Here is a 25,865-nt window from a genome sequence, read left to right on the forward strand (position 1 = left end):
GTTCCATCTTCCCTCCCTGCCCCGAGTAGAGCTCCCAGCAGCCAAAGACCACGGGAACCTAGCCACAGCCATGCTCAAGGCCCCTCTCCACATGTTCAGACAGGCCTCATGCATGAATGTACCAGCAGAGGAACCCAGGTGTGTGTAATCCCATCAATGGCCAACATCCAGAAACTTAAAAGCAGGCTCCCAGAAGCATGCGGCTGCAAAGCGGACGCGCATTATCTTATAACCTACTTTTCCCTCTAGGAGAAACTCGCAAGCTACTGAGAGCTTCCTGCCCACATGGGACAGCCTCGAAAGCTTCCCATGGTGTATCCATATGCCAAAGCCAGTAACCGGCTGAATCTCATTCCCCTGATCCTGAAAGAGCCTCTGATGTGGCATTGTTGGGAAGGCCAAGAAGAGAGAGGCTTCTAAAATCTCAGGATAGGACGAATGTAGAGGTTACTGAGACCACTCAAGCCACTCGATGATCAACGGGATTTTGTAATCGTGATTGTGAAGTAATCAACATAAGAATGTGTGGAATTTTTTACTTTCCTTCTTTCCTGTAATATCTTTGAGATTCAGTGTTGACTATTTTATATTAAATATGAAATATTTTCTATTTTGGATGTATGGCCTTTCAAGACCACAGGATCCCATGTGGCCAGTGGCTCCTGAGCAGTTCCTTAGCAATGGTTTGGTAGATCCTACCAGATAACATGCTCATCTGCTCATATCTTCTTTCACTTCCTCCACCTGGCCCCATCCCGCCCCCTTATCATAGGCAAGAGCTCTCAGCTTCAGTCCTAAGCTTGTCAGCCTATTCCCATCAGCCACAGCTTCCTGTGATGGAGATAGAGTCAAGATGGCCACAGCCCACTTTCCGCCTTCATTCTCCATAAACTCTGTGTTGATTGGGGCCAGAAAGCCCCTGAGGGTGCCTGTGGTGTTTGGAGTATGCAATGCAATGCTTGAGGGTCTGTACTCTGCTCCCAATTAGAGGAGTGGGGCTGAGAATACTTTGCACGTAGCTCAGCCCCTGCCACTGTCTGGCCTGGTGGTTCGGAGGTTTTTGTATGGGGCCAGCTATGGTGGTGAGAGAACATGGCTGTGATTCCATGGCGGCATGCCATGGTGACATCTGTGGGCCCTCTGTGATGTCTGGTACAGTTTTGCTCCTGCCAGGGACATCAGGGCTCCTCTGACAGCTTTGTCCAGGCTCATGGGTTCACCCAGGGAAATCACCATCTCAGTCCTCACAGTGGGGTCATCTGAGCAACACTAGACCTGTGAAGGTCCTCCTCAATCTGTGACTTGAGGGGCACACTTCAGGCACTTCTGTTCACAGGAGCCCCCTGGAAGCCCGTGTCTGCTAAGCTGAGTCACTTGGCCCCCTCAACCAAATGTTTGTTTTTGCTTACTTTTGTCTGAGGAAGCTAAGAGCTTGGTGCTACCTAATGCTAAACATATGAATATCTGGAAACATCTGAAGACTCTGTGCTCCACAGACAAAACATCACATAGGGATGTTCTTATGAGTGGCATGTTCTGGTAAAACAGAAATTGTTTCTTGTTTCCCTCCTTCTTGCTGCAAATCCTTCTGAACTCGGGTTCAATTTTTTTTTCCTGCCTTGGTAAGCATAATATAACTCAAGCAAAATCAAATTGTAGCTAATGCTTCACTATCAATCAGCATCATCAGTTGCCTTTGCTGGCCTTTTTGCTTATTGACCAATTGTCTGGGCCATTATGTTGCATTCAATCAAGAAATATGTATTGAGGACCTGTCATGTGCTAGGTGTTGTGCTCCGCAGATGTGACAGAAAGGGGTGGGGGTGGGGGTGAACTGCTCTTGCTTTTAGTAAGCTTATTTTCAAATGTGCATCTGTGTGTTAGGATGAGGACTGGGGACAGGGAAGGACAATAAGTAAACCAATAATATGAATTACACCAGGTGTTAATTTTTCTCTGTAGTAAGTATAGCACTGATTGTACTTGATGGACTCCAGGCTGAGCTCACAGAGACGCCGAAGCCCCCCACCAACACAGGGCCTGCAGCCAACCCAGGAACTCTACTGCATGGGCACCTGCCTGACACCTTCCCTCCAAGTTCTGTAGCTCTCTGGGTACCTGTGACTGAGATTTGCCAATTTTGCAGATCAGTCTGTGCCCTCCTCCACCCCATTTTTCAACCTCTCTTATAGTCAGCTACTACCCGCCTCTCTCTTCCTGATCCCCACTTTTCTCTTTGTTTGGAACCTGGATTGTCTGTGACTCTCACTCTCCACAAGCTCCTCCTCGTGACAGGAGGGGAGGGTGTGCTGTGTTTGGGGTGAGATAGCAGATGGATTTTTGTACCGTAAACTCCCCATTGTCATGAGGTTGGGGCAGTGATAGCGAAAGGAAATACAAACAACAATTTTCCAGGCGCTTTTTACATCTCTGTCAGCCAGGAGTGCCATGCTGACATGAGCACAGAATTCATTTGTAAGGCGTTTGAAGCTGAAATGTACCGCAAATGCACCACGGCCCTTCAAAGCGCCCGTTCACAGCAGCCTGCTTTGAGAGGCCACCAAAGTCATCTTCTGAGGAAAATAAAACAAAAATATACTTGCAAACCATTGCCCTTGGGGAAAGTTGAAAACATTTTTCCTATTTATGATCTGGTCCTTTTCCATTTGACAAATATTGATTGCTCTCCCCCACCCACACCCCTGCCCTTTCTCCTGTTTTAGGTGGGGCCCCAATTCACATGGTTTTCTGGTGAAATAACAAATGCATCTGTGCCCAGCTCCAGCCCAATAAATCCAGCAACTGGGGGAACATTTGAGGCCAGCACTAATCTCGGAAGGGCCAAGCCAGCTAAAATGACAGAGAACAGGAGCTTACCAGGAACAGTTACAGTCTTGAGGGGGAAAAGAAGGTTTTTTTATGGTAATAGGGAAATAATATTAGAAGACAAGACAGTAAAAACATCATTAGGTGAGGCTAGAGGGAGATAGTACAGGAGTAAGGCTCTTGCCCTACATGTGACTGACCCTAGTTTAATCTCTGGCACTGCATGGACCCCGGAGCACTTGCCAGGAGTCCTGATGCAGAGCCAGGAGTAGCCCCTGATCACTGCCAGGTAAGGACCAACCTCCCATTCTCTACAAGAAATATCATTTGGTGGATCCATATGAAATTTCTGTATTGGAATCAAAAATAGTCAATCTTGGCAACTTCATCTGGCTCCGTCTAAAGATATCTTTTTGCTTTTCAAAATTAAAAAAAAAATTCAATCCACTGATGAAAACTTTAACTCATTGGTAAAACTGCAGCTCCCTTCACTGATGATGTCCCACACTGAACTGAGCTCTGGTTACCCCAGAGAGCAAACACAAAGATGTGGATCTGTGATCGGGCCCAGTGTTTCCGGGACAAAAGCTACATGGGTCATCCCCCAGCACAAAGCCAGGCAAGAAGGAGTGATTTCTGGTGGAGCCATTGGTAGAGGGAGGGAGCTCTGGAGCTTTGACGACCCCTGGGATTTGTCCCACCTTCAGACACTCAAGCTTGGCATGCAGGTACCCATGATGTGTCCTTCATTAGGGGTTGCCAAGGGACCAGGTCTCTGGCATCTTTGCATACAGGAGTGAAGGGCCCCTGTGGACCAAAGGCATGCCCCTGAGGCTGGTCAGCTGGGTGTAGGGAGCGTGGACATGGTAAAGGAGATGTGTCTATTATATGGAGCAGGGAAATGAAGCTTTGGCAGTACATCTTCAGATTCTATGGGACATAGGTATTCATTTTATCACTGTCTTGCAACATGAAGGAACTGAGATTCAAGAGAGTGAAAGCCCTTCATCTCCTGTGGCTAAGAGTCGGGCAGTCCTGTCATTCTGAATTGGCCAATAAATCCTTTTCTCTGTCACTTCCAAGCTCCTTGGTCTCAGGGTCAGGCTGTGGCAGCCTGGATGCTCTTTTCTTACAATGAGGTTTCGGAGTCAATTTGGCTCTTGCAGATGGATATGGAGGGACCCACCCCATGTCACACAGCAAATGGCATCCCCACCCGTTAGTGCTCCCTTTACTGTGGGATTTGCTAGCCTGTTCCTCCTCGGTCCTGGCTGCCTGTCCTCTCACTCTGGGGTCCTGTGGCATGGGGACTTTGTGCTCTCTGTGTACCCAGCAGCAAAGCACTGACCAGTGCCACTGCTTGGTGGGAGGGGCTATTGTTTCTTAGGTCTGGACTTCACTCACTACTGAGCCAGGGGACTCAGCACGGGACAGGTGAACACCAGAGCACCTGGCCGGGAGACCACCAGAGAGCCGCCCATCCCTCCTCATTCCTCATCCAGGGGCACATACCAGTCTTTATCTGCCTCTTCAAAGTGGTCTTCCCTTGGGAGCTGAGTCCCAGCTTTTTGGTCCAAGGAAGAGGACCAGTCCGGAGACAGGGATGGGAGTTCACAACCCAGTTTGGCCACTTACTGACCAAAGCAGGTATTTCATTTCTCTGTATCTCAGCTTGGTCATCCATAAGCAGGAAATGACCATCCTTTATCACAATGATTAAACCCTGTAAAAGGTTTAGATGCTCTCTAAAAGGGCCTGGGCCAGAGTGAGTCTTTGATAAGTGTTTGCCCCCATCTCTTTTTCCCCGAGGTTTTGCTGCCACTGCTTCCTGTCAGCTTACCTGTCTTACATTGGAGTCTCTGTGTGACTGTGTGATAGCCCTGCTGCCCTCAACTTGATGGGCACAGACAGGAGTGCAAGCTAGAGAAATGCAACCTTTATGGTCATGTGCTGTGAAAGGAGATGTCCAAGGGCTTTTTTTTTTTTTAATTGCTCTTGACTAGCATCCAGTCCTCTTCACTGAACTCCGTTGCTCTTCAGATGCTAATGAGCCTCATCTGAGGCCCTTGTGGACAATGTTCTGTAAAGAGACAGCAAAATGCACTGAAATTCTGGGTCAACGCCCCACCCCCCTACATAGCAATCTGCCCTAGTTTTCAGCCGTCTCACTGAACATCAGTCACAAAAGAAAATAAAAATCTGGCTTGCCACCCACACCAGTGTGCTAGGAATAACTTCTACCCCAGCAGGTAGGGCCGGTCAGAACCACTTCTTGGTGTCTCCACCTGGGAGGTGGAGAAAGGATTCCGGAAGTGTATTTGTCTCTTTCAGGTCTCAAGCTGATATGGACCTGACAAACCCCATGAAACTGAGAGCAAACCTCTGAATTCTGACTTACCCCAGTCAGTGTCATGCTGAAAGACTCCTTCCATTTTCTGTGATGCATGGATGTACCTTTACTCTGTCCTTCTTCACCTGTGTAGGGTTCTGCTTCAACATACAATTTTCTTTACTCAGCCAAGTCTCAGCTCAGCATCTCATACTGGGGTCCTTCAATCGGCAGGAAACTCCATGACTAGGATGGTAGTTTGCTGTTCTCAAGCTGAAATTGGTTTCTGGAATAAATTACACAATCAGCTTTCGGTAAATAAGGGTGTACTCTTTAATCTGCCAAATAGCACTGCAGCACTGTTGTCCAGTTGTTCATCGATTTGCTCAAGCGGGCACCAGTAACGTCTCCATTGTGAGGCTTGTTGTTACTGTTTTTGGCATATTGAATACGCCACGGGGAGCTTGCCAGATTCTGTCGTGCAGGTGGGATACTCTCGGTAGCTTGCCGGTCTCTTCAAGAGGGACAGAGAAATCGAACCTGTGTCAGCCACGTGCAAGGCAAACGTGCAAGGCAAATCTGCCAAATAAATTGGCTTAAATCTTCATTCCAAACCTGTTTCCAGAATGCCAGCCCTGAGTTACCCCAGCATCTAAGCCTTGAACACACATCTAACATGCCTTCTCCATCCTCTTGGAGATTACTGTCTGATACAAGAGATTCCCTAGCCTTAATTGTACAGCACAGACATCCAGAAGAATATTTGGTTTTGCAGGGTGGAGGGTACATCCATCTGTGATCAGGGTTTTACTTCTGGCTCTGTGCTCAGAAAACACTCCTGGTGGTGCTCATGGGACCATATTTGGTGTTTGAGATCAATGCTAGGGCGGCCATGCGCAAGGCATGTGCTTTACCCACTGTACTCTCTCCCCAGCCCTAGAAGAAATTTTAAATGTGCTCTTCAATGGAATGCCAAATGGTCTGCCTCTGAATGCTCTTCCTTGAGGTGGTTTCATGTCTGGAAGTGACTAGAACATGTGACAAAGGAAAAGGAGAAAAAGGAAGTGGACAAGATAGACCAGGGAGCTGTGGGAACCTAGATCAGAAGGCTGGGCTTTAGCCAGCGGAATAGGCCCCACCCTAACTGCTGAGTCAGAAGACACTGGTTAGGTACTTTTTTACCCAATCAAAAGTGGGTCAGTGTCTCGAAGAAGCGGCTAAGCTGCAGGCACTTTGTAGTTGGCAGTGGTCTCTGACAGGAAGAGGTCCAGGCCCTGTGAGAAGAATGTGAGAAGGCCCATGCTTCCTTCTCCCACTAAACTCCTGCTTTTACATTCAATCAGGACCACTGGGGTCAGAGCAGCTGGCTCTGTGCCTGCCTTCCTGGATGCTCCATGGTTGACTCAGCATCTGGGCCTGTACTGACTGTCAGGTCCACCAGAACTCTCCATGCCTTTGTCCAGACCTACTCACCAAGAGCCCGAGGAGGAGTGCTGATGGGATAGTCCAGGAAGAGAGGGAAACCCATGTCCCCAACCATTCTCTGAGCTAGGGACAGACTATACACATGTCCTGCCATGAGCTGAGCCTGCTTTCAAGTCCCTGTTCTCCTTCCTATGGGATCTGGAGCAAGTCCTCTTGTCTCTATAAAGATCCCTTGCAGGTCTCTTTTAAGAACTGGAGCTCATGGGGCCAGAGAGATGACTTAGTAGACTGAGCTCATGCTTTGTACACAACAGGCTCATGTTCCATGATCCCCAGGAGTGATCCCTGAACACTGAACCAGGAGTAGCCTGTGTGTTCTGCTGGGCATGGCCCTCTTGAAAAACTTAGACTTTTTCTCCCTAAGACACCCTGTGAATGCATGCAAGACTCTCCATGAATGGGAGCCTTTGTTCTGCCTGGTAAAGCTCTAGCCTGATTGGAAGACATGAGCACTGCCCTAATTTTGCAGATGAGGAAACTGAGGCTCTATCGGAGGCATCCGTGGCTTTCCCAGGGTTTCTGGGAATTGGAATGGCAGAACCAGGAGTGGGAGCAACCTGGACAGGCCTCCTGGCTCCCGACACTGAGCAGGGGTGAGAAGTTCACCCTCAGCTTGGTCTGGACCACCTTACCGCCTCTGCCCTGATTTCCTCTCTCCAGGATGGCACGGAGACAATCTTTCTGGAAAGGCTAGGTGGACGAATAAACTGTCATTCCAGAGTGCTGAAAAGTCCTCCACAGGTGCCAAATCATGACTCCCCATGGGTTTCAACACCTCGGTTGGCATGCCTTCCCTCCAGATGCCAGCTGTAGTGCGCATGTGCCTGTTTGTACATATGGGGGCGCCTGTTATGTGCACATATGTGCCTGCGAGTACTCGTGTATGTGCTTGTATGTGTGTATTGGTGCAGGAGAGAGGGAAAGGAAGGAGGAAAAAGAAAGAGGGCATGGAATGCTGCAGATTTTCCAGAGAACACTCCCATATCAGAACTCCAGTCCACTGTGGCTTGCTCCCTGTCCTCTGATGAAGTCAGAATTACACTCTTGCCTTCCTGGTCCCCCCTTCCCTCCTTCAGCCACCTGCAGAAGGAAAGTGTGAGCCTGGGCATCTGGCCCCAGGCCTCCTTTCCATGCAAACAGGGCATTGGTGCCACTTTACTGAAGAGAGTGACTTGCATGACCTTCCACCAATAAGAAGCAGAGTTGGAGACTCAGTCTCAGGTTACTGAGGTCAAATAGGGTGTCATGGGGTAATTCTGGAATTTGAAATCAGATGATTCTGCACTTGCAGCCCACTCCCAATGCCCAAGCCATGCCACCTTGATAAAAGGGAGAAGGAACCATTTCATGCATGCATTCTGTAGCAATACTAACTGGGATGGAGCCTTTGTCAAGGACCTGCTTAATTCCCACTCCAAGCTCTGCTGTCATTCCACTGACTTCCTGGAATCTGAGCTGATCTCCATAGCTGGATTGTGGATTTGGAAGATGCAATTGTGGATCTGGATTTCACTGAGGATGATTTGGAGATGATGACTTGAGCATTGGGGAGCAGGGTGTGGAAACACCTGCATTTGACATCCCACAATGGAAGAATGATGTGTGCAGGACCTTGAATAAATGCCTTGGAAAACACAGACATGCTCATACCCAGTTTGTGCACTTCTCTGCTGACCCGGTGGACAGACACGGGCTGGAGTTGCAAAGAGAAAAGCTATGCCTCTCTGTACTTCTCTGAATCTGTGTGAGCTGGAAGCAAAGTTCCCAGAAAGGTGCAATCTGCCTATCGCGAGCAGCATTTCCTTGTCAGGTGCATTTTGGAAGCTCCAGTTCTGCTGAATCAGATCCTTTTCCTAGGATGACCCAGAGCCTGCTCAAAGATTCCTTTGGACTCATAGTCTCAAATCTGGGTCTTAAGTCAATGTCTTAGCAGTGGAGCTTTCCACCCACTCAGGGTGACCACCTCAGAGGTTATCACTACCTGACATGTGGTGACCCCAGGGCAGAAAAAGAACCATGGCTTAAACATTTGTTATAGGCCAGCAAAGATAACTCTCACAGGGGTTTAGCAGTGACTAAATGTCAATCATTAATTCAGTACTTCCCAGGTCTTAATTCAATTAAATCTTCTAGTAGCCCTGTGATGTAAGTACTGATATAAGTCCCAGTTTACAAATGAGAAGCCCTAGGCACAGAGAGTTTAAGTAACTCATCCAAAGGCACCCTCTAAGAAAGAAGCAATGCTCAAACTCATGCAGTCAAACTCCAAAGCCATCCTTCTTCCAATCATGATATTCTACTTGACTGCTTCTCTTATTTAGTTCCCCCCCATTCCCTAGAAGACTAAGACTCACTTAGAGGTAACACTGTAGCACTGTCATCCTGTTGTTCATCGATTTGCTTGAGTGGGCACCAGTAACATCTCCATTGTGGGACTTGTTGTATAGTAACACTTAGAGTAGATCTTACTAATGAGAGAAGTGAGGAATGTGTGACTCAGAGAGGTTTAGTGACCAGGCCAAGATCACACAGACAGTGAAGTGTCCCTGAACATCTCTGGGATTCTCCACTTTACTAAAAGGCTTTCAGAAGAGCAGCTGAAACCTTCACACCATCTCTTACCCCAGGAGTACGAGGAAGGGAAATGGGGGAGGAAGCAGCTCCATGTCTCACTGCCCAGACTCCACCCAAGTCCACCCAAGAGGCAGGGGTAAGAAAGCAAGCCCATTCACCTTCTTAAATTTTATCATTTTTATTCCAAATTTAACCCCAATTTCACTGTCATAACATTTCCCTGGAGAACACTAAGTGGCCATAAGACCCTAAAGGTTTCCAGGATTTCCATCTGCTAGCGGAACACCAGCCTCCCCATGGTCTTAAACAGTCACTGTTGGGATTATTTTATTTTTGTCTGCATCCCTGGTTACTTCATAAATTCAAGGAGAGAACAACTTTGATTCTGGTTAAGATGGTACCACTGAGCTTTAGCATATCTTACATCCAATGACTTTACAATAGAACTTAAATAAACAAAGGAAAGACCTTAAGGTTCTAGACTTGTTCCAGGCACAACTTGGCAAGATTTGGCTCTCCATAGTAGAAGACTTCATTCCCATTTTACTGATGAGCAAGTAGAGGCTCCAGGAAGAGATTGGGCGGCACGCCATCAGTACTTCAAAGGTGAAATCAGGATTCACAAGCAGGCTTCATCCCCATCTTCTCTTTCCTTCCCGCCCTCCGACAGAAAGGAATATGCAACGTACAGACTCTGCCAGAATTCCTTCTCTGCGGAAGAAAATAAGGTTGTGTGGACTAGAAAGGATTCGACATCCAGCATAAAAAGAATCAAAATCCAGAAAAAAGCCAAAATATTCCTATGAGGGGATTCTGGATGCCTTTCTTTAATAATTTAGCAGGAAGTCAGCCTGGCCAACCCACTACCTTTAGTTCTCAATAGTCAGGCCCAACCCTCACGGTCCCCGCATCAGGAAGGACAAATTTTCAAAAGCAAATGCTTCTGCAGGGGCACTCATGCCAAGAAGATGGTGTGTGGGATCTAGAAAGCTTAGGGTGACCGTGTTAGATGGCCTTGGGTGCTGCCTTAGGGAGACTAGCAGATTCTTCTCTGTGGCATGCAGACTGCCCCAGGAGAAAATTCTGACATTTATCAGTAAAGGTCAACAATTCTTGCACAACTTGGCGTTTCCAGAAAGTTGCCAGGCAGTTAAAAAATAAAATAAAGGAGATGGAATGGTGTGTCTTGCCCTGAGTGTTTGTGAAACAATATCTCGCTAAGCCAAGAAGTAAAAGAAAATCCTTGTATATTTTGGTTTATTTCCACCCACCCAGCTCTGAGGCTTTATTTGCCTGGGGTTTTGGAGAGCAGAAATCAACACAGCTGTTTACGTTTAGTGCCTCTCAATGATCTCTGGGCGCAAAAGATCCTCTTGGGCGTCTCTGTTTTGTTGACAGTTTTTAGACCAGCTTGAGTTCAGCCCAGGAGCCTTGTGAATGAGAATTCCCTCTTCCACGTGCCTGGCAGGGTTCCTGTCCAGCAGACAGGCCGCTGTTCTTCTCTGGCTTCTTTCTTTCTTTCTGGAGGACAGAGCCCCGCCTGCACACCAGCCTCATTGGTACAAAGACAGCTTGGGAGATGAGTGGGGAAAGAAGTCCTTTTCTAGTCCGTGGTTAGGGGTGGTCTTGGCATTCTGCGGAGAGCGATTGTGTGAGGCACAACTTCCCTAGAAGGAAGAGGAAAGAGGCAGCGTGTCTGGGGTAACCCTTCCCAGCTGTCTTGGAAGAGAGAAGGCCGCTGTGCAGTGGGGTGGGCAGATAGGTAAATAGATGGGTCATCAGCCTTTGATTGAAACTGAATTTGAATTTTTGATAGCTAACAGTGTTTATGGTTCAGGAGAGAGATTGCCCTGCTGCAGAAAAAGGCAGACATGAATTGGAGCTATCTCATTTCCAAATCAGCAACATTTGGCCCCGGGTTTGGCTCATTATAGGACCTACTAAGTGTCCCCTGAGTAAGTAAAAGTTTAATGCAACTAAAGATATTTATTTGGAAAACACAGAAATTTCCATAGAAAATTAAGTTAAAACTTCTGATCCAGACCCTTTAAAGCCATTATACAGGACCAGGGAGACAGGTCAGGATGAGTGAGTGCTGGCTTTGTATGCAAGAGGCCTGGGTTCAATTCTTGGCACCTCATGGTCCTCCAGACACTGCCTCAAGTGACCCCCAAGCACAGAAATGGGAGTAGCCGCTGAGCACTGCCAGGTATGGATGGCCTCACACCCCCAAAACCATACAAACAAATAGATTTTTTTTTAAACAAATGAGATTACATAACAAAAGAAGTCACCAGCCGGGGCTGGAGCAATAGTACAGCTTGTAGGGCATTTGCCTTGCACGCGGCTGACCTGGGTTCAATTCCCATTATCCCAATGGTCCTCTGAGCACCGCCAGGGGTGACTCCTGAGTGCAGAGCCAGAAGAGGAGTAACCCCTCTGCATTGCCAGGTGTGATCCAAAAAGAAAAAAAAAAAAAGTCACCAGCCTTCTCACTTGTCCTAAGGAATGACCATGACCACTTAACAACTTGCTGAGATTCCTTCTTTCCTTCATTTTCTTTGTAAGCATATTGATTCATACACATATAAATATATTTTTTAAATTTAAAAGTGCATTTATGGCCAATCTTAAATGTGAATAGTAAATAAATACCTCCACCAAAAATACTTGGGCGAGGGGGTGTGGTGGGAGTTTTTGGTCATTCCCAGTGGTGGTTCAGAGCCAGAGTGGTGCCAGGGATCGAACCCAGGGCTCTTTGCAGGTAAAGCATGCAGTCTACCTCACTGAGCTATCTCCCTGGCTCTAAGAATGCTTTTTTTGACTTTTTTTGGGTCACACCCGGCGATGCACAGGGGTTACTCCTGGCTCATGCACTCAGGAATTACTCCTGGCAGTACTCGGGGGACCATATGGGATGCTGGGAATTGAACCCGGCTCAGCTGCGTGCAAGGCAAATGCCCTACCCGCTGTGCTATTTCTTCAGCCCCCCATCAGAATGGTCTTAAATGAAGGAAAAGAATCACAAAATACACATCCAAGCGCTAACTGATTTCCTTTTAAATGTATCCACTGTGGAGGTTGCTCGTGCCAGCATACCCTTTTATGGGCACAGGACTTGACCAGCATCTCTCCTTGGCGGTGTGGGTCAGACAGCAGTTGGAAGCAGGGACTTCTCCCAGCTTCCGTGCAGATGCTCTCCAGACTCCGTGCTGGGACAAGTCAGAGGGTAGGCATGGAGGCTCCCAGCATGAGAGCAGCAACCAAAAGAGAAAACGCAGCTGGGAGAGTAGCCAGGAACATCATCATCGGTCAGAATCCAGCGCCCGGTATCCTGCACCCAGCACTCAACGCTGGTCAGGCTGCTTGAAGCACAGGCAGTGCTTGCTGAGAGCGTTTGACCAATTGCCCGGCAGTATTTGAGCTGCAGACACAGCAAGATGGGCTGGGCGGGTCTCTCCAAAGGAAAACCGAGCTCAGAAAGTAATAGAGAGCCTGAGACTTTCCAGACTGCTTGTTCACATTGATTAAAATGATCCCGTTATGACCTCAATAATCCTCCACTCAAGTTTAAGTGGAGAAAAGCCTTTATAATATTTCTGACCGAAGTGCTTTTCCATCTGCCTGGCTCTCGAAGACCTCTACTGCTATTCCAATGTGTGGGTTCATCCCTGGAAAGTCTGATTTAATTGATCTAGAGTGGGGCCTTGGGACTGGAGCAATAGCACAGTGGGTAGGGCCTTGCACGCGGCTGATCCGGGTTCGATTCCTCTGTCCCTCTCGGAGAGCCCTGCAAGCTACCAAGAGTATCCCGCCCACACGGCAGAGCCTGGCAAGCTCCCTGTGGCATATTCTATATGCCAAACACAGTAACAACAAATCTCACAATGGAGACGGTCCTGGTGCCCGCTCGAGCAAATCGATGAACAATGGGATGATAGTGCTACAGTGATACAAAGTGGGGCCTGGGGTAACTGAACTTTTTCATTCCCTGGGTTATGCTAGCAGGCAGGGCACAGAGCAAAGTTTAAAGACATTAAACTGATTCAAAGTGACTTGAGTTCCCATTTGAGTGTTTAAAATGCAAGCACAGATTTTGATTTCTAGGTCTGTTGGGGTGAGAGAAGGTTAGAGATATTTTCCTTTCACAAGGATTCTAGTGATCTGCTTGTTTGAGAACCACTGGTCCAGGGATCTTGACCTCCCAGTGGATCCCAGCACATCAATTAGATAAGACCCTATAACCATTCTGGAAACCCTTCCTTGCCTCACTATCAAAATAAAAAGGCTTAAAAGAAAAAAGGGGTGGTTTTCCCAAACCTTTCCACAAGCCTCCTCAACTATAAAATGCATCAACTGCACCTCAGTATAAGAGTTTTGGGAGGATTCATCACATGGTCGATGTAAAGAAAATCTCTTATCACATAGTAGAGCTAAAGAAAATCTCAACAGGGAAATCACTGTATCACTGTCATCCTGTTGCTCATCAATTTGCTCGAGGGAACTATTCATATCATAACAGGGAATTATTCATATCATTTCTATTGGTATTGTCACATGGTTATTCTTTTGATAGTATACTACCATGTATACTGTATATACTGTTATATATACTGTATGTTCTTTTGATAGTGTTCAGAGTACACAGGCTCTGCAAGTGCAAGTGCCTGGGTTCAAATCCCACTCTTCCACAGAATTAGTTATGGGATCTGAGATAAGATACTGGAACCAGCTTTATCTTCTGTAAATTCAAAATGATAATATCCATCTACCTGATGGGTCTTTCTTTTGTAAGAATTAGATAAGGAAGGTAAGACATTTACAGTAGATCCTGACATATAGTTTTTTTTAAAAATCTGCATAAATCATTGTTTTTGGTTTGGTTTAGATTTGGGGTTTTGTTTTGTTTTGTTTTGCAGGGTGTTTGAGTTTGGTAAGTTGGTTGATTGAAGGACCATACCCAGTGATACTCAGGGACACTTCTAGGTCTGCACTCAGGAATTACTCCTAAAGGTACAGAGAAGATAATATGAGATGCAGGGGATTGAACTCAGGCATGAACATGCAAGGCAATACCCTACCCCCTGTACGATTACAACTGTCCTCAAATTATCATTCTGGCATCATTATTAATGGGTCAACTCTGCTGATGTGACCTATTCTGTGGAATAAGGAATCTTAAGAAACGTCATTTTCTTTTACTTGTTTTGTTTTTTTGTTTGTTTGTTTTTTGGGTCACACCCAGTGATGCACAGGGGTTACTCCTGGCTTTGCACTCAGGAATTACTCCTGGATATGGGATGCTGGGATTCGAACCTGGGTTGGCCATATGCAAGGCAAATGCCCTACCTGCTATGCTATTGCTCCAGCCCCAGAAACGTCATGTCTTAATACATCAGTTTTGAACAATTTTGACATATGAATTGAAATTTTTTCTTCGTAATAGTGAAAAAGAAGATAGAAAATTAAAAAGTACAAGAAAACAAGAAAGCTTGCAAGGTAGAATCCAAATCTCCTTCACTTCTACTCTTGCAGGTATACTCCTAATTGATATTCATTCCAAAACATAGAAAGTTTGGGCCAGAATGATAGTACAGTGAGTAAGCAGTTGCCTTGAATCCAGCTGACCTGGGTTCAATCATAAATGAAGCCATCAGTAGCTCGACCCAATGGCATGGACTGGAGAATTTAAACATTTTAAAATTCCTTTTTCCCTTTTTCTCTGTCTACAGATACACAGTCATAATATTCATCTATTACTGACATTTTTCCAATACTGCCATCTCTTTGTCAAGAGACGATTTTATTTAAATTGGTTTAGTAATGCGATAACTCAGCATTTGGACCTGCAACTCCTTTCCCAGCATCCTGCAAATTACTGAGTGCAGAGTTAAAGATGAGGGAAGGGTCCCAGTTTTCATTCCATGAACATCACTGACTCCATCTATTTCTGCTCCCTTAACTTATGATCTCACTTATATCCCTGTTATCTTCCTTCTGCTTTAAAAAGAACCATGATTTGAAACTCCGCCTTTTAAAAATAATCTGTCATCAAAAGAAAAATCTAGTCGCACACAGCATTTGGTAGCACAGCAGGCTTTATTACTATTTTAAAGAAAGAGTTTTCCTTTGCCATTTTTCTCAGCCTGTTCTGTCACCATTGGGGGGTCTCTTTAAATTGCTCTGGTAATTCCATTTGGGGGAGCCCTCTGCAATAAACCACTCTCATGAAACTGAATTTTTCTCACTTATTACAGATAACAGCATAGTCTGGTCCTGAACTCTGGGCTGGCCTTTGAAACAAGGTGACTTTGAAATTTCAGATTTTCTACTTTCTAGTGCCTGTATAAGGAAGTAATGTCTGGGACCTGGAGCAATAGCACAGCGGGTAGGGCATTTGCCTTGCACGCGGCCGACCCGAGTTCGATTCCCAGCATCCCATATGGTCCCCTGAGCACTGCCAGGAGTAATTCCTGAGTGTACAGCCAGGAGTAACCCCTGTGCATAGCCAGGTGTGACCCAAAAAGAAAAAAAAAGGGAAGTAATGTCTGACTTACATTTTTAATGATGTGATCTACTGATACAATCTCCCTCACTTATTAAAGGCAAAAGTAGTCATAGTCTAAGTGTTAAATAGGAATGCTTTTCCTCAATTACACTTATTCTTATTTGTATCTAGCCCCTAGTTTATGGAGTTCCCTCCCTCAGATCCTTTATGGAGTGAACAAAAATAATGAAGGAATGTCTTTTTTTTTTTAACTTATAAAGCAGAAGAATGAGGACCAGAGTTGTGGTTCAGTGGTAGAGCACTAGAGCACTAATTTTCATGTCTGAGGTTCTGGGTTTGATCCCTGTAACTGCAAATATATAAATACAATAGGAGAGTGGGTCCCTAGGGCTTTGACACTAAGGGCAGCAAGATTTCTTATCATTATTTTTCAGTTGTTCAAAAGTTAAACTAATCAAAAGAACTAATCACATACAGGGTTGATTTTCCATTATTCCTTGATTTTCATAGTATATATTTTTCATCACTCCCTTTAGTTAGCATACTCATATCAATTTCCTCATTTGCTTTCCACTCTAGATCAAATTTTTGTTTGTTTGGGGGACACACCCAGCTGTGCTCAGGGCTTATTCCTGGCTTTGCACTCAGGAATTACTCCAGGACCATATGAGATGCCGGGGACCAAACGGGGGTTGGCCTTGTGCAAGGCAAACACCCTGCCCACTCTATTATCATCCCTCTAGCCCTAGATTATAAGATTTTTTTTTGGTGAGGGTCACACCTGGTGATGCATAGGGGTTACTGCTGGCTCTCCACTCAGCAATTACTCCTGGCAGTGCTCAGGGGACCATATGGGATGCTGGGAATTGAACCCGGGTCAGCCGCGTGCAAGGCAAATGCCCTACCCGCTGTGCTATCACTCCAGCCCCCTAGATTTTAAGATTTTTAGTGTAAAACAGGAGTTATATAAAGGCTGGGAAGCATCAATTATGTCACTCTTGGACTCTTAAAGCAGAGAACAAGAACTTATTATCTGTTCCACATCATAATGTTCAAAGCCTGATACTAAAATGACTTTCACCAATTTTCTCATTGTATCAATGACTGAGCAACTCTATATCAGATTGACTGATCAATAGTTTTTTTTATACAATTGTCTAATAGTCAGGGCCATTGCCTTAAGTATACAAACACACACACATACATATGTATATATTCTCTCTCTCTCTCTCTCTCTCTCCCTCCCATCTCTCCCCCCTCGGTCTCTTCCTCTCTTTTTCCTAACAATGTAGTACTAACTGGTGGGAGATCTACAGTCAGCACTTCTCAATAAACCACCAGAAATCACCATTGTGCACCATGAATTCCACACAGACCTATCTGAAAAAAGTCAGGTTGAAGGCAAAAGGATAGGCAGAGTGAGACGACTTTCTAAAGAGCTGTCCTTAGATTTTTTTTTTACCCAGCTTCTTCGGAAATGGTGGGTTCTCCACCCAGGCATTAGCAAAAGGTGAACATTTGTGCCATGTCTGAGATACATGCCTGCATTGCCAACCTGTGCTTAGAAAATTAAAGAAAAGTGTAGTTGGGGGGAGGACTGGTAGAGAGATAGTGCAGAGGTTAAGGCGCTTGCCTTGCACATGGCCATCCCCACCAGGAGTGACCCCTAAACATGGAGTCAGGAGTAAAGCCCTGATCACACCACTGGGTGTGGTCCCAAAACTAAAAAGAAAAATGGAAAAGAAAAAAAATTGCTTGAAAAAAAGCTTGTGTGAATTTTCAAAAATTCATAAATAGACTCATGAATATTTTAGTTTTCATTTCATTCCAGAACCTTGCAATATGTCCCTTCTCATTCATAGTCAGGAGTTTCTGAGAGGCTGTTGAATTTCTCCCCAGATACTCTGTGTGTGTGTGTATGTGTGTGTTTGTGTGTATGTGTATGTGTGTGATAGTCTGGAATTAAAGATGCTTCAGGCTCTTCACAACACTCACTTTTTTGGGAGGTCAGGCACAGTTAGGGGCCTATAAATCAGATGAAGGATGGGTTGTGGGGAATGTTTACTTGCAGGTCAGCTCTGAAGCCCATTTCACACTCAACTAATCACCAGTGGCTGATGCCGGGTCTGTGGTGTGCTCCGATTTGAGGGTGACTGCTATTAATAGCCAGGGAGCCCTCCTATGGATGAAACAGGACTCCTGAGAGCTTTGGTAATGGGTTTCAAATTAGGCCATCACAGACATTGGGTAATTTTTGAAATTTAGAATCAGAGGGGGAAAAGAGAGGAGAGTGATCCAAAGGGGGATGTAAAATGGCAGACTGTTTCCATTTGTGCAATTCTTTATAGAACCTATGATGCAAAATGTCCTCCTTTTATAAAGACCTAGATGGTATACTCTTCCCAAAACAGTTTGCCAGTCCCTGGACTAGTATTTGCAAAACAATGATGTAAAATGACTTCTTTCACATTAGCCTGGCATTCTTCTTAGAGGACTTTTTAGAATAATTTGAGGTGATCATATTTAAGGAGGAACCTTGCAACTCTCTCTTTTGCCCAAAGGGGGAAAAATAGCTTTTTCTCCTTGTCTGGTTATGATAATAAATTATTGTGCTTTAAATAAGGAAAATGAGGGTTTATAGGAAATATATAAAGGGAGATGAAAAATGTTCCCGGAAAGAGCAAATAAAATTATTAAAGTGATGAGAAGGCAGAAAAGAACATTGGAAAGAGACCAAAAGCTTGGTCTTTGATCAAAAGGGATGAGAAGTTGCTAGATTTTAACTATATAAATCACACTGTATTAAGGTAGATTTTCATATGTTTACCAAATCCTGGAATATTAAACTACAAAAGGTATTTTAATATATAAAAAGGATTGTAGAAAAGAATGTATAATGTTATTACATACTTGAGCATCCCAGAACCTCCCAAATGACCTTGCAACAAACATAATATAAATGGGAGAGCAAAGATGCAAATATGTAAGGTGTAACTATGTCTGATCTATTTTCATGACAATCGTTATTAACTGATATGACTGCTACTGCCCTCAGAATCCTTTTCTGCATACAGGGTGACAGGAAGTCACTCCACAGATGGCCCTTGTGATGAAACCCTTTAACTATCTTTGGTTTAGCTGAGGGCTGGAGCGATAGCACAGCAGTAGGGCATTCGCCTTACGGCCAACCCACGTTGGATTCCTCCGCCCCTCTCGGAGGGCCCGGCAACCCACCAAGAGTATCCGAACCCGCGCAGCAGAGGCTGGCAAGCTACCCATGGCATATTGGATACGCCAAAAACAATAACAATAAATCTCACAATGGGAGACGTTACTGGTGCCCACTCGAACAAATCGATGAGCAATGGGATGATAGTGACAGTGACCACCAGCATGGGCATCACCCATGGGAGTTCTTTCCAAAAGCTCCCACTGCTAATTCAGAAACTGTATTTTGCAAGACCTCCAGTGAATTTTGTCCACATTAAGATTTAGGATGCTCTTGATGAGCTCTGGATACATGAGATGTTGAAAAGAGAATAAATGATGAACTTCAATATGTACCAAAACCACTGAGTTAAATACTTCTTTTATTTTATTGGGGATAGGGCTGGGGTCACACATATGGCCATGCTCAGGAACTATTCCTGGCTCTATGTTCAAGGGTCACTCTTTGGGGTATTTTGGAGACCCTATGCAATGCAGAGAGTGGAATGAAGCTTGGGTTTCTGCAAAACAATCACCTTAACCCCTGTTCTATCTTTAAATGCAGACTTTGGGGTAGTAGATTTTCAAACAACTTTCCATGTGATACTGCTGCTGTTGCTGGTTTAGGAACTCTGCCTTCCTAACCACTGCATCAGAGTCATGGGTAGTCTTTGGAATATCTTCATGACCTTTAAAGTCAAAGTACAATCTCTTTTGTTAGTCTTATTATTGTAGTATTGGTACCATGTTGATGGTAATTTCAACACTTGCTCTTGATGTACATAATTACATATCACCACCTCCAAAGTACCAAAGAACCTCCACCGTGACCTAATTATTTCCTATTTACCTGCTTTTTAATTTTGTATGTATATTTTGGTTTGGGGGCCACACCTAGCAGTGCTCAGGACTTATGCCTGACAATGCTTGGAGAGACATATGGGTTGCAGGGAACTGAACTTGAGCCAACCAGGTCTAAGGTAAGCGCCCAACCTGTTGTACTATCGCTCCAGCCATCTAGTCCAGCCCTTAATTCTCCTGCACTTCCACCCCATTTGTTCATCTGTCAAAGTTATTTTTGATCATTTGATACTTTCAATTTCAAAGTAAATGGTTTGTTTCATTGGATCCATTAGCCCTCATGTTTTACTTTCCTACATGCCACAGATAAGTGAGGTCATCTGGTGTTTATCCTTTTCCCTCTGACTTATTTCATTTAACATGATGTCCTCCAGTTCCATCCAAGTTCCAGAAAATGAAAAGATCTTACCTTTTCTCTCAGCTGCATAGGATTCCATTGTGTATATATACCACAGCTTCTTAATTCATTTCATGTGTCATTGGACATTTGGGTTGATTCGATATTTTGACTATTGTCCTAAGTACTGCAATAAACATATGTGTGTATATGTCTTTATTTTAATAAACAGTTTTCTTAAGTCTGTTTTATTTTATTTTGGGTGCCACACCTTGTGATGCTCAGAGGTAATATCTGACTCAGCACTCAAGAATCACTCCTGGCAGTGCTCAGAGGGACCATACAGGATGCTGGGGATTGAAACTGGGTTGGCCACATGCAAGACCCTACCTGCTTGGCTTTGCTCCAGCCCTATTTTTTTTAATTTGTACCTTCAAGTTTGGGGTAGATGCCAAAAAGTGGGTTATATTAAAGCATTATTTATTCTTTGAGAAATTTCCACACTCTTCTTCATACAGTTGAACCAGAGACATTTCCACCAACAGTGAAGGGAGTTCCTTTTTCATCACATCCTCCACTAATACCAGTGACTTCGAGTCTCAAAGTGGAATAGCACTATAGCACTGTCCTCCCATTGTCGATCGATTTTGCTCGATCGGGCAACAGTAACGTCTCCATTGTGAGACTTGTTGTTACTGTTTTTGGCATATTAAATACGCCACGGGGAGCTTGCCAGGCTCTACTGTGCAGGCAGGATACTCTTTGTAGCTTGCCGGGCTCTCTGAGAGGGGCAGAGGAATCGAACCTGCCTCGGCCACATGCAAGCCAAACACCCTACCCGCTGTGCTATCACTCCAGCCCAAAGTGGAATACTTACCAAAACTTTTGACATACGAACTTTAGCCACACAGTTCTAAGAGAGGTAGAATAGATCCAAGGTTTAATATTTCTGGTGACTTTATGCACCTGATTCTAAAGGGTTGTCTTCCAAAGGAATTCACTCATTCATCAGAATACAATTTCAGCGGCCCTTCTGACCAAAGCACTGTACTCCATGTTGAAAGAAATTAATGAAAGTTAACATGCAGTTTCAAACTTCAGTAGGTTAATGATCTTAATAAGCACATGCAACAATAACAAGGGCATATCAGATGTCAAAGGGCAGAGTGCTAAGTTAGTGACAGGGATCATGTGTAATTTAATTTCAGAGGGAGGGAGTATACCTGAAATTATATACATGACTGTATGTGTTTCAGATTAGCTAGAGTGGAAAGTGGCTCTCTAGATTGGGTAGAATAAAAGATGACACATCAGTGTAAGGAGACACCAGATTCATTTTTATCCCTCCCTTCCCTGAGGGGCTGTTGTTGCCATGACAGGGGTCTTACACACACACACACATACACAGATTATCCTATCTGTAGTACATGCACATTCAGTTGTGTTGCTTGCTGGAGGGTCTTACTCTCATCACTCATGGTGCTTAGCACATTTGGGTAATCATTGCAGAGGATTCTACTCATTTCTTAATACTAGAAGTTGTTTTAAACTTACTGGCATTTTCTGATCTGGATACTTTGTTTTGTTGTTTGACTTTGGGGCCACACCCTGAGGCTTTAGGTATTGCTTTGGCTCTATGCTCCAGGATAGCCTATAATAATTTTGGGGGGCCCGAAATCTAAAGGACTTCCCCAATGCTAGTCCTTTGAGCACTTTCTCTGGCAGTGGTCTGGATAACTGTACATCAGCACTGCAAGTCACTCTTTATGGTGGGCACACACCAAAACCCCATAGCTTGAGACAGAGAGACATATAACTTACAAGCATAGCGGAGTGGGAAGGGGAGGAAATAGTTGTAATTTAATAACAGGGAGAATAATAATATCCCAACTTCTATTGGTCCCTTACATTGCTACTACAGGATTTATCTTATTTAATCTGACCAGCAGAGCATTATTATATAAATGTAGTGAAACCTCCTCGCCGTAGCTCTATAAGGATCATAGGAACTGTAAGAAATGTATCGAATGAAACTTAAGCTGTTTTACAGGGCAGGGCAGGAGGCCCCTCATCCATAAGTCGCGAGATCTGCTTTTGCCTGGGTCATCCCTCCCAAACCCCACATACTTGATTAGCCAGGCACCCCAAGAGCAGCTGAGACAGAGAAATCCCGGGGTGAATCAAAGCCGAGGAACCTGTGGGGCCAGTGCTTCAGAGGCGGGGTTCCCACATGAAACGCGGGAGACTGGCCAGGCCATGGGGTCCCCCACCCCCAGCCTCTCCCGGACTCCTCCGCTGGCCACTCTTAATTACAAGGTGTGCGGGCCGGCGGCCTGGAGGAGCTGTTTCAGGGCGGGAAGCTTCCCTGGGTATATTGTATTTGTCTATAAATACTTCAAATAGTTCTGTGAAATGTGCAGCCTTTGAAAGCTGGAGAGGAAGCTGTTGGGAGGCCCCCGGGTCTGCCTTGGAAGAGCGTGGAGAAAGAAGGCGGGTAAACGGCTGGCACGTTCTCAGCGCGGGAGACCAGAGAGGTTTTCTGCCCAGGGCCAGATGGGGAGGCCAAAGGGGTGGCGGGCAAGACGCTGGAAGCCGCGATCCGTTAAGGTGACCCAAGCAATCTGAAAAAGGAAACAAACTTGCCCCCACCCGCGCACCCCCGCTCTCCCCCCCCCCCACACACACACTCGGGGCGTGCTCACGGGGGCCCCAAGGCGGGCGTTTGCATTCGAAAGGGCATTTTTCAAAAGGCGGGTTCCGGGGGCACGGGGGGGGGTGTGCACCCGCGGGGGGAAGCGCGCGGCGGGAGCCGTGCCGCAGAGCCGCCCAGCATCCCCGCTTTGTACTTGCGGCCAAGCGCGGCCCCAGAGTTTCGACCGCGGCCCGGGAGTTGAGGCCACGCCCCCTTTGCAGTGAGCTGGGCGGCCTCTGATTGGCGCGCGGCGGGCCAATGGGCGCGCGGGGGCGGCCCGGGCTGTCAGCGCGCGCCGCAGCCGCGCCGGCCCGCAGCCTGTCGGTACCCAGCGCCGAGCCCCCGCAGCCTGCGCAGCCTTTTTCCCGGGGAAGCGCGGAGCCCGCCAGCGGCGCGTCCGGGGTGGCCCGCGCCCCCACGGCCACAGCCTTCCTGCGCTGTAGCGCGCACGGAGCATGTGCAGACCCGCAGTGGCAAAGGTGCTCTCTTTCCGGGGGGCTTCTGGGCAGTGGTGACTGGCTGTCACGCCGAGATAGACCTTTCGGGGGAGGGGGCTCTCTCGCCGCGCCTTTGGCGTCGCGGTGCCACTGCGGTGCTCTCGGCGATCAGGGCGGCGACGGCTCTGGGTTCCGTGCGCCCTTCCTCGACTTCCTCCCACGGCGGCTCGCTCGTTCTTTCCCTCCTCGCGCAGCTCGTTCCATTCCTTCCTGTACACTCGCCCGCTCACACCCGCTGCCTCCTTCCCGGAGCGGGAGGTCGTGCCATCAGCGCCGCTTCTCTTCCTCAGCCGAGGGGGACCTCCTCCTCACTTCGGAGATGCGATGACAAGTTAATATGGGCGTTCAAGCCTCGATTTCCCAGGAGGAGAATCGTACCAGGCAACAGTCCCCGAGCCCTTGAATAGGCCTCCCAGGACGCGCGAGAGGACCCAACCGCAGCATCCGTCCAGGTGGGACCAGCTGAGCGCGCCGCGGACCAGCGCTTCGTCTCCCATCCCCGCATCCCTAAGGCGCGATCGCAGGATTGCCTCGAGCTCTCCCCACCCTCCGAACCGGGTTTTTCTTCCCCCTCCTTCGCTGGTGCTGGTGGGCGCCTCGCGGGCCGAGTCCCCGGCGCCTGCTCTGCTTGCCCGAGCTGCCTTTAGCGGTCGCCTCCGCCGCCGCTGCCAGGGACGTGCTGGGAAAGCCGAAGCCCCGGGAGAAGATGCCGGCCATCCTGGTCGCCTCCAAAATGAAGTCGGGACTGCCCAAACCCGTGCACAGCGCCGCGCCCATCCTGCACGTGCCCCCGGCCCGGGCCGGCCCCCAGCCCTGCTACCTCAAGTTGGGAAGCAAGGTGGAGGTGAGCAAGACCGCCTACCCCAGCCAGATCCCGCTGAAATCGCAGGGGCTGCAGGAGCCGGCGGGGGAGGGGCTCGCACTGCGCAAGAGTGGCTCGGTGGAGAACGGGTTCGATACCCAGGTGAGTGCGGGGGGTGCTGTGGGTGCCCAGGTGGGCGAATACTTTGGGTAGAGCGAGGGAGGGTGGCACGATGGGAGGGCGGAGAGGGATCCAGGGTTGCCGAGAGAGGAGGACCTCCCTCTATGTGACTGCGGGTTGTGCGGCGAGAGTGGGCTGACCGGTGGGTGTGGCCCGGGTGCGGGAGGTTCGCTCTAAGGAGCTCCGCTGAGACCCGGCTGCGGGCCAGTCCACGGTTTCCAGCCGTGGGAAGGGACAGCTAGGTGTCCTTAGAAATAAAAAAAAAATCACATCCAGCACTGGGGATGTCTGCCGTGCATGCTGAGGGCTTGGTCCCCAGAAGGCGGTTAGTTATCTGCTGCAGCGGCTGAAGTGTCTGTCTGTCTGCGTGTTGGCTCCGGAGAGATTCTGTCCCTGCCAAGGAACGGTTTGAGGCCTTCTTGGGTTCCAGAAAGAAGATCTGCAGGGAGGGGGCTGGGGAGCTGGGGGGGAGGCGCAGAGAATATACTTCCCACCCCCCGACACCACCCCCCCAACCCCTCCAGGCTTCAAGATAGCTCTCATCTGCTCCATCCCTTGGGCTGCCGGTATTGGGACTGGCAGTGCCCGGCCGGCAGTGGAAATGCCCGGTGCACCCGCGGAGGTGGAGGCGGGCTGCTGGGGACTCCGAGCTGGCTGGCTGTGGGGTGGGGGTGGGGGTGACAGCCTCGGAATGGCGGCCTGAGGCTAAGCCCCTCCTTCCTGGTGCGGTAACCCGGCTGAGCGGGGCTGGGGGGTTGGATTGTAGAGCGATGGTGATGCTACTACCTTTCCTGACAGTCCGAATCACCCAACTGGGCTGGGTGACAGGTTCTAGCCGGGCAATCTCTTTTAAGGAAATCAGCAGGGGCCAATCGGATTCTCTTGGCCTCCTGCCCTTCCCCACTGCCTCCCCCTTCCTACACCCCCTTCTGGTAGGAGGGAACCGGGCATGCTGTGTTTTCTTGGCTGTGAGTCAGCAGGGACTTTTGGGGACAGGCCGACCTGTCGGATGTGACTCTCCGAATCAGGAGAGGCGGGGAATTCAGAAAGGGGGAGGTGGTTTGGGGGCTGGTGTCAGGGAAGTGACAACAGACCAGCTGACCTCTTTGGCACTTACTTCTCTGCCGACACTGTCTCCACCTTCTGCTGGGGCTTTCTCTGATCAGAGGCTAGAACTCAACACATTCCTAGCCTTTCTGATGGAGGAACTGGAGCTGGAAGCTAATTGTAAGCAGACTTTTGGAACTCGGGGCTGGAGAAGGCCCTCCAAGCAGATTAAGCTCCCACACCAAGCTGATAAGCATGCCCCTTGCTGCTGCCCTTGCGGAACATTTTTGGAAGCTGACAGGTTTGAGCGATGGTGTGTGGGAGGCAAAGATTTCCCCCCACTGCTCCCGGAGCCTGTCTCAGTGGGGGTTTTGTGTTCCATGCGCTTTTCTCTGCTGCTAGTCGCAGGATTTGTCCAGTGAGCTCCGCCCATGGGGATGGATGGCAGGGTTACACTCCTGCTGGGGTTTCCCCTGCAGCCTTGGGAGGAAGAAGGCTCCGGGGGGAGGAGGTGAGGCAG

The 25,865-nt window shown here is 47.6% G+C and overlaps 1 protein-coding gene across 9 annotated transcripts in view; it reads left to right on the forward strand.

The window, feature by feature from the left end:
• NAV2 (neuron navigator 2) overlaps positions 1 to 25,865 on the forward strand; it is an 822,512-nt gene that overhangs the window by 345,649 nt on the left and 450,998 nt on the right. For 3 of the 9 annotated variants that reach the window (XM_055141678.1, XM_055141681.1, XM_055141682.1), the window contains exon 1: positions 20,309 to 24,280. The exons of 1 other annotated variant lie outside the window; for it this stretch is intronic. In XM_055141678.1, coding sequence (XP_054997653.1) covers positions 24,023 to 24,280 — 258 coding nt within the window. In that variant the 5' untranslated portion in view covers positions 20,309 to 24,022. Of the gene's footprint in view, positions 1 to 20,255; positions 24,281 to 25,865 lie in introns of those variants that run through there. 5 more of the 9 variants (XM_055141685.1, XM_055141680.1, XM_055141686.1 and 2 more) reach the window with 4 other exon arrangements.

This window comes from Sorex araneus, chromosome 6 (assembly GCF_027595985.1).
Source record: "Sorex araneus isolate mSorAra2 chromosome 6, mSorAra2.pri, whole genome shotgun sequence".
In the NCBI taxonomy this organism is placed as follows: domain Eukaryota; kingdom Metazoa; phylum Chordata; class Mammalia; order Eulipotyphla; family Soricidae; genus Sorex; species Sorex araneus.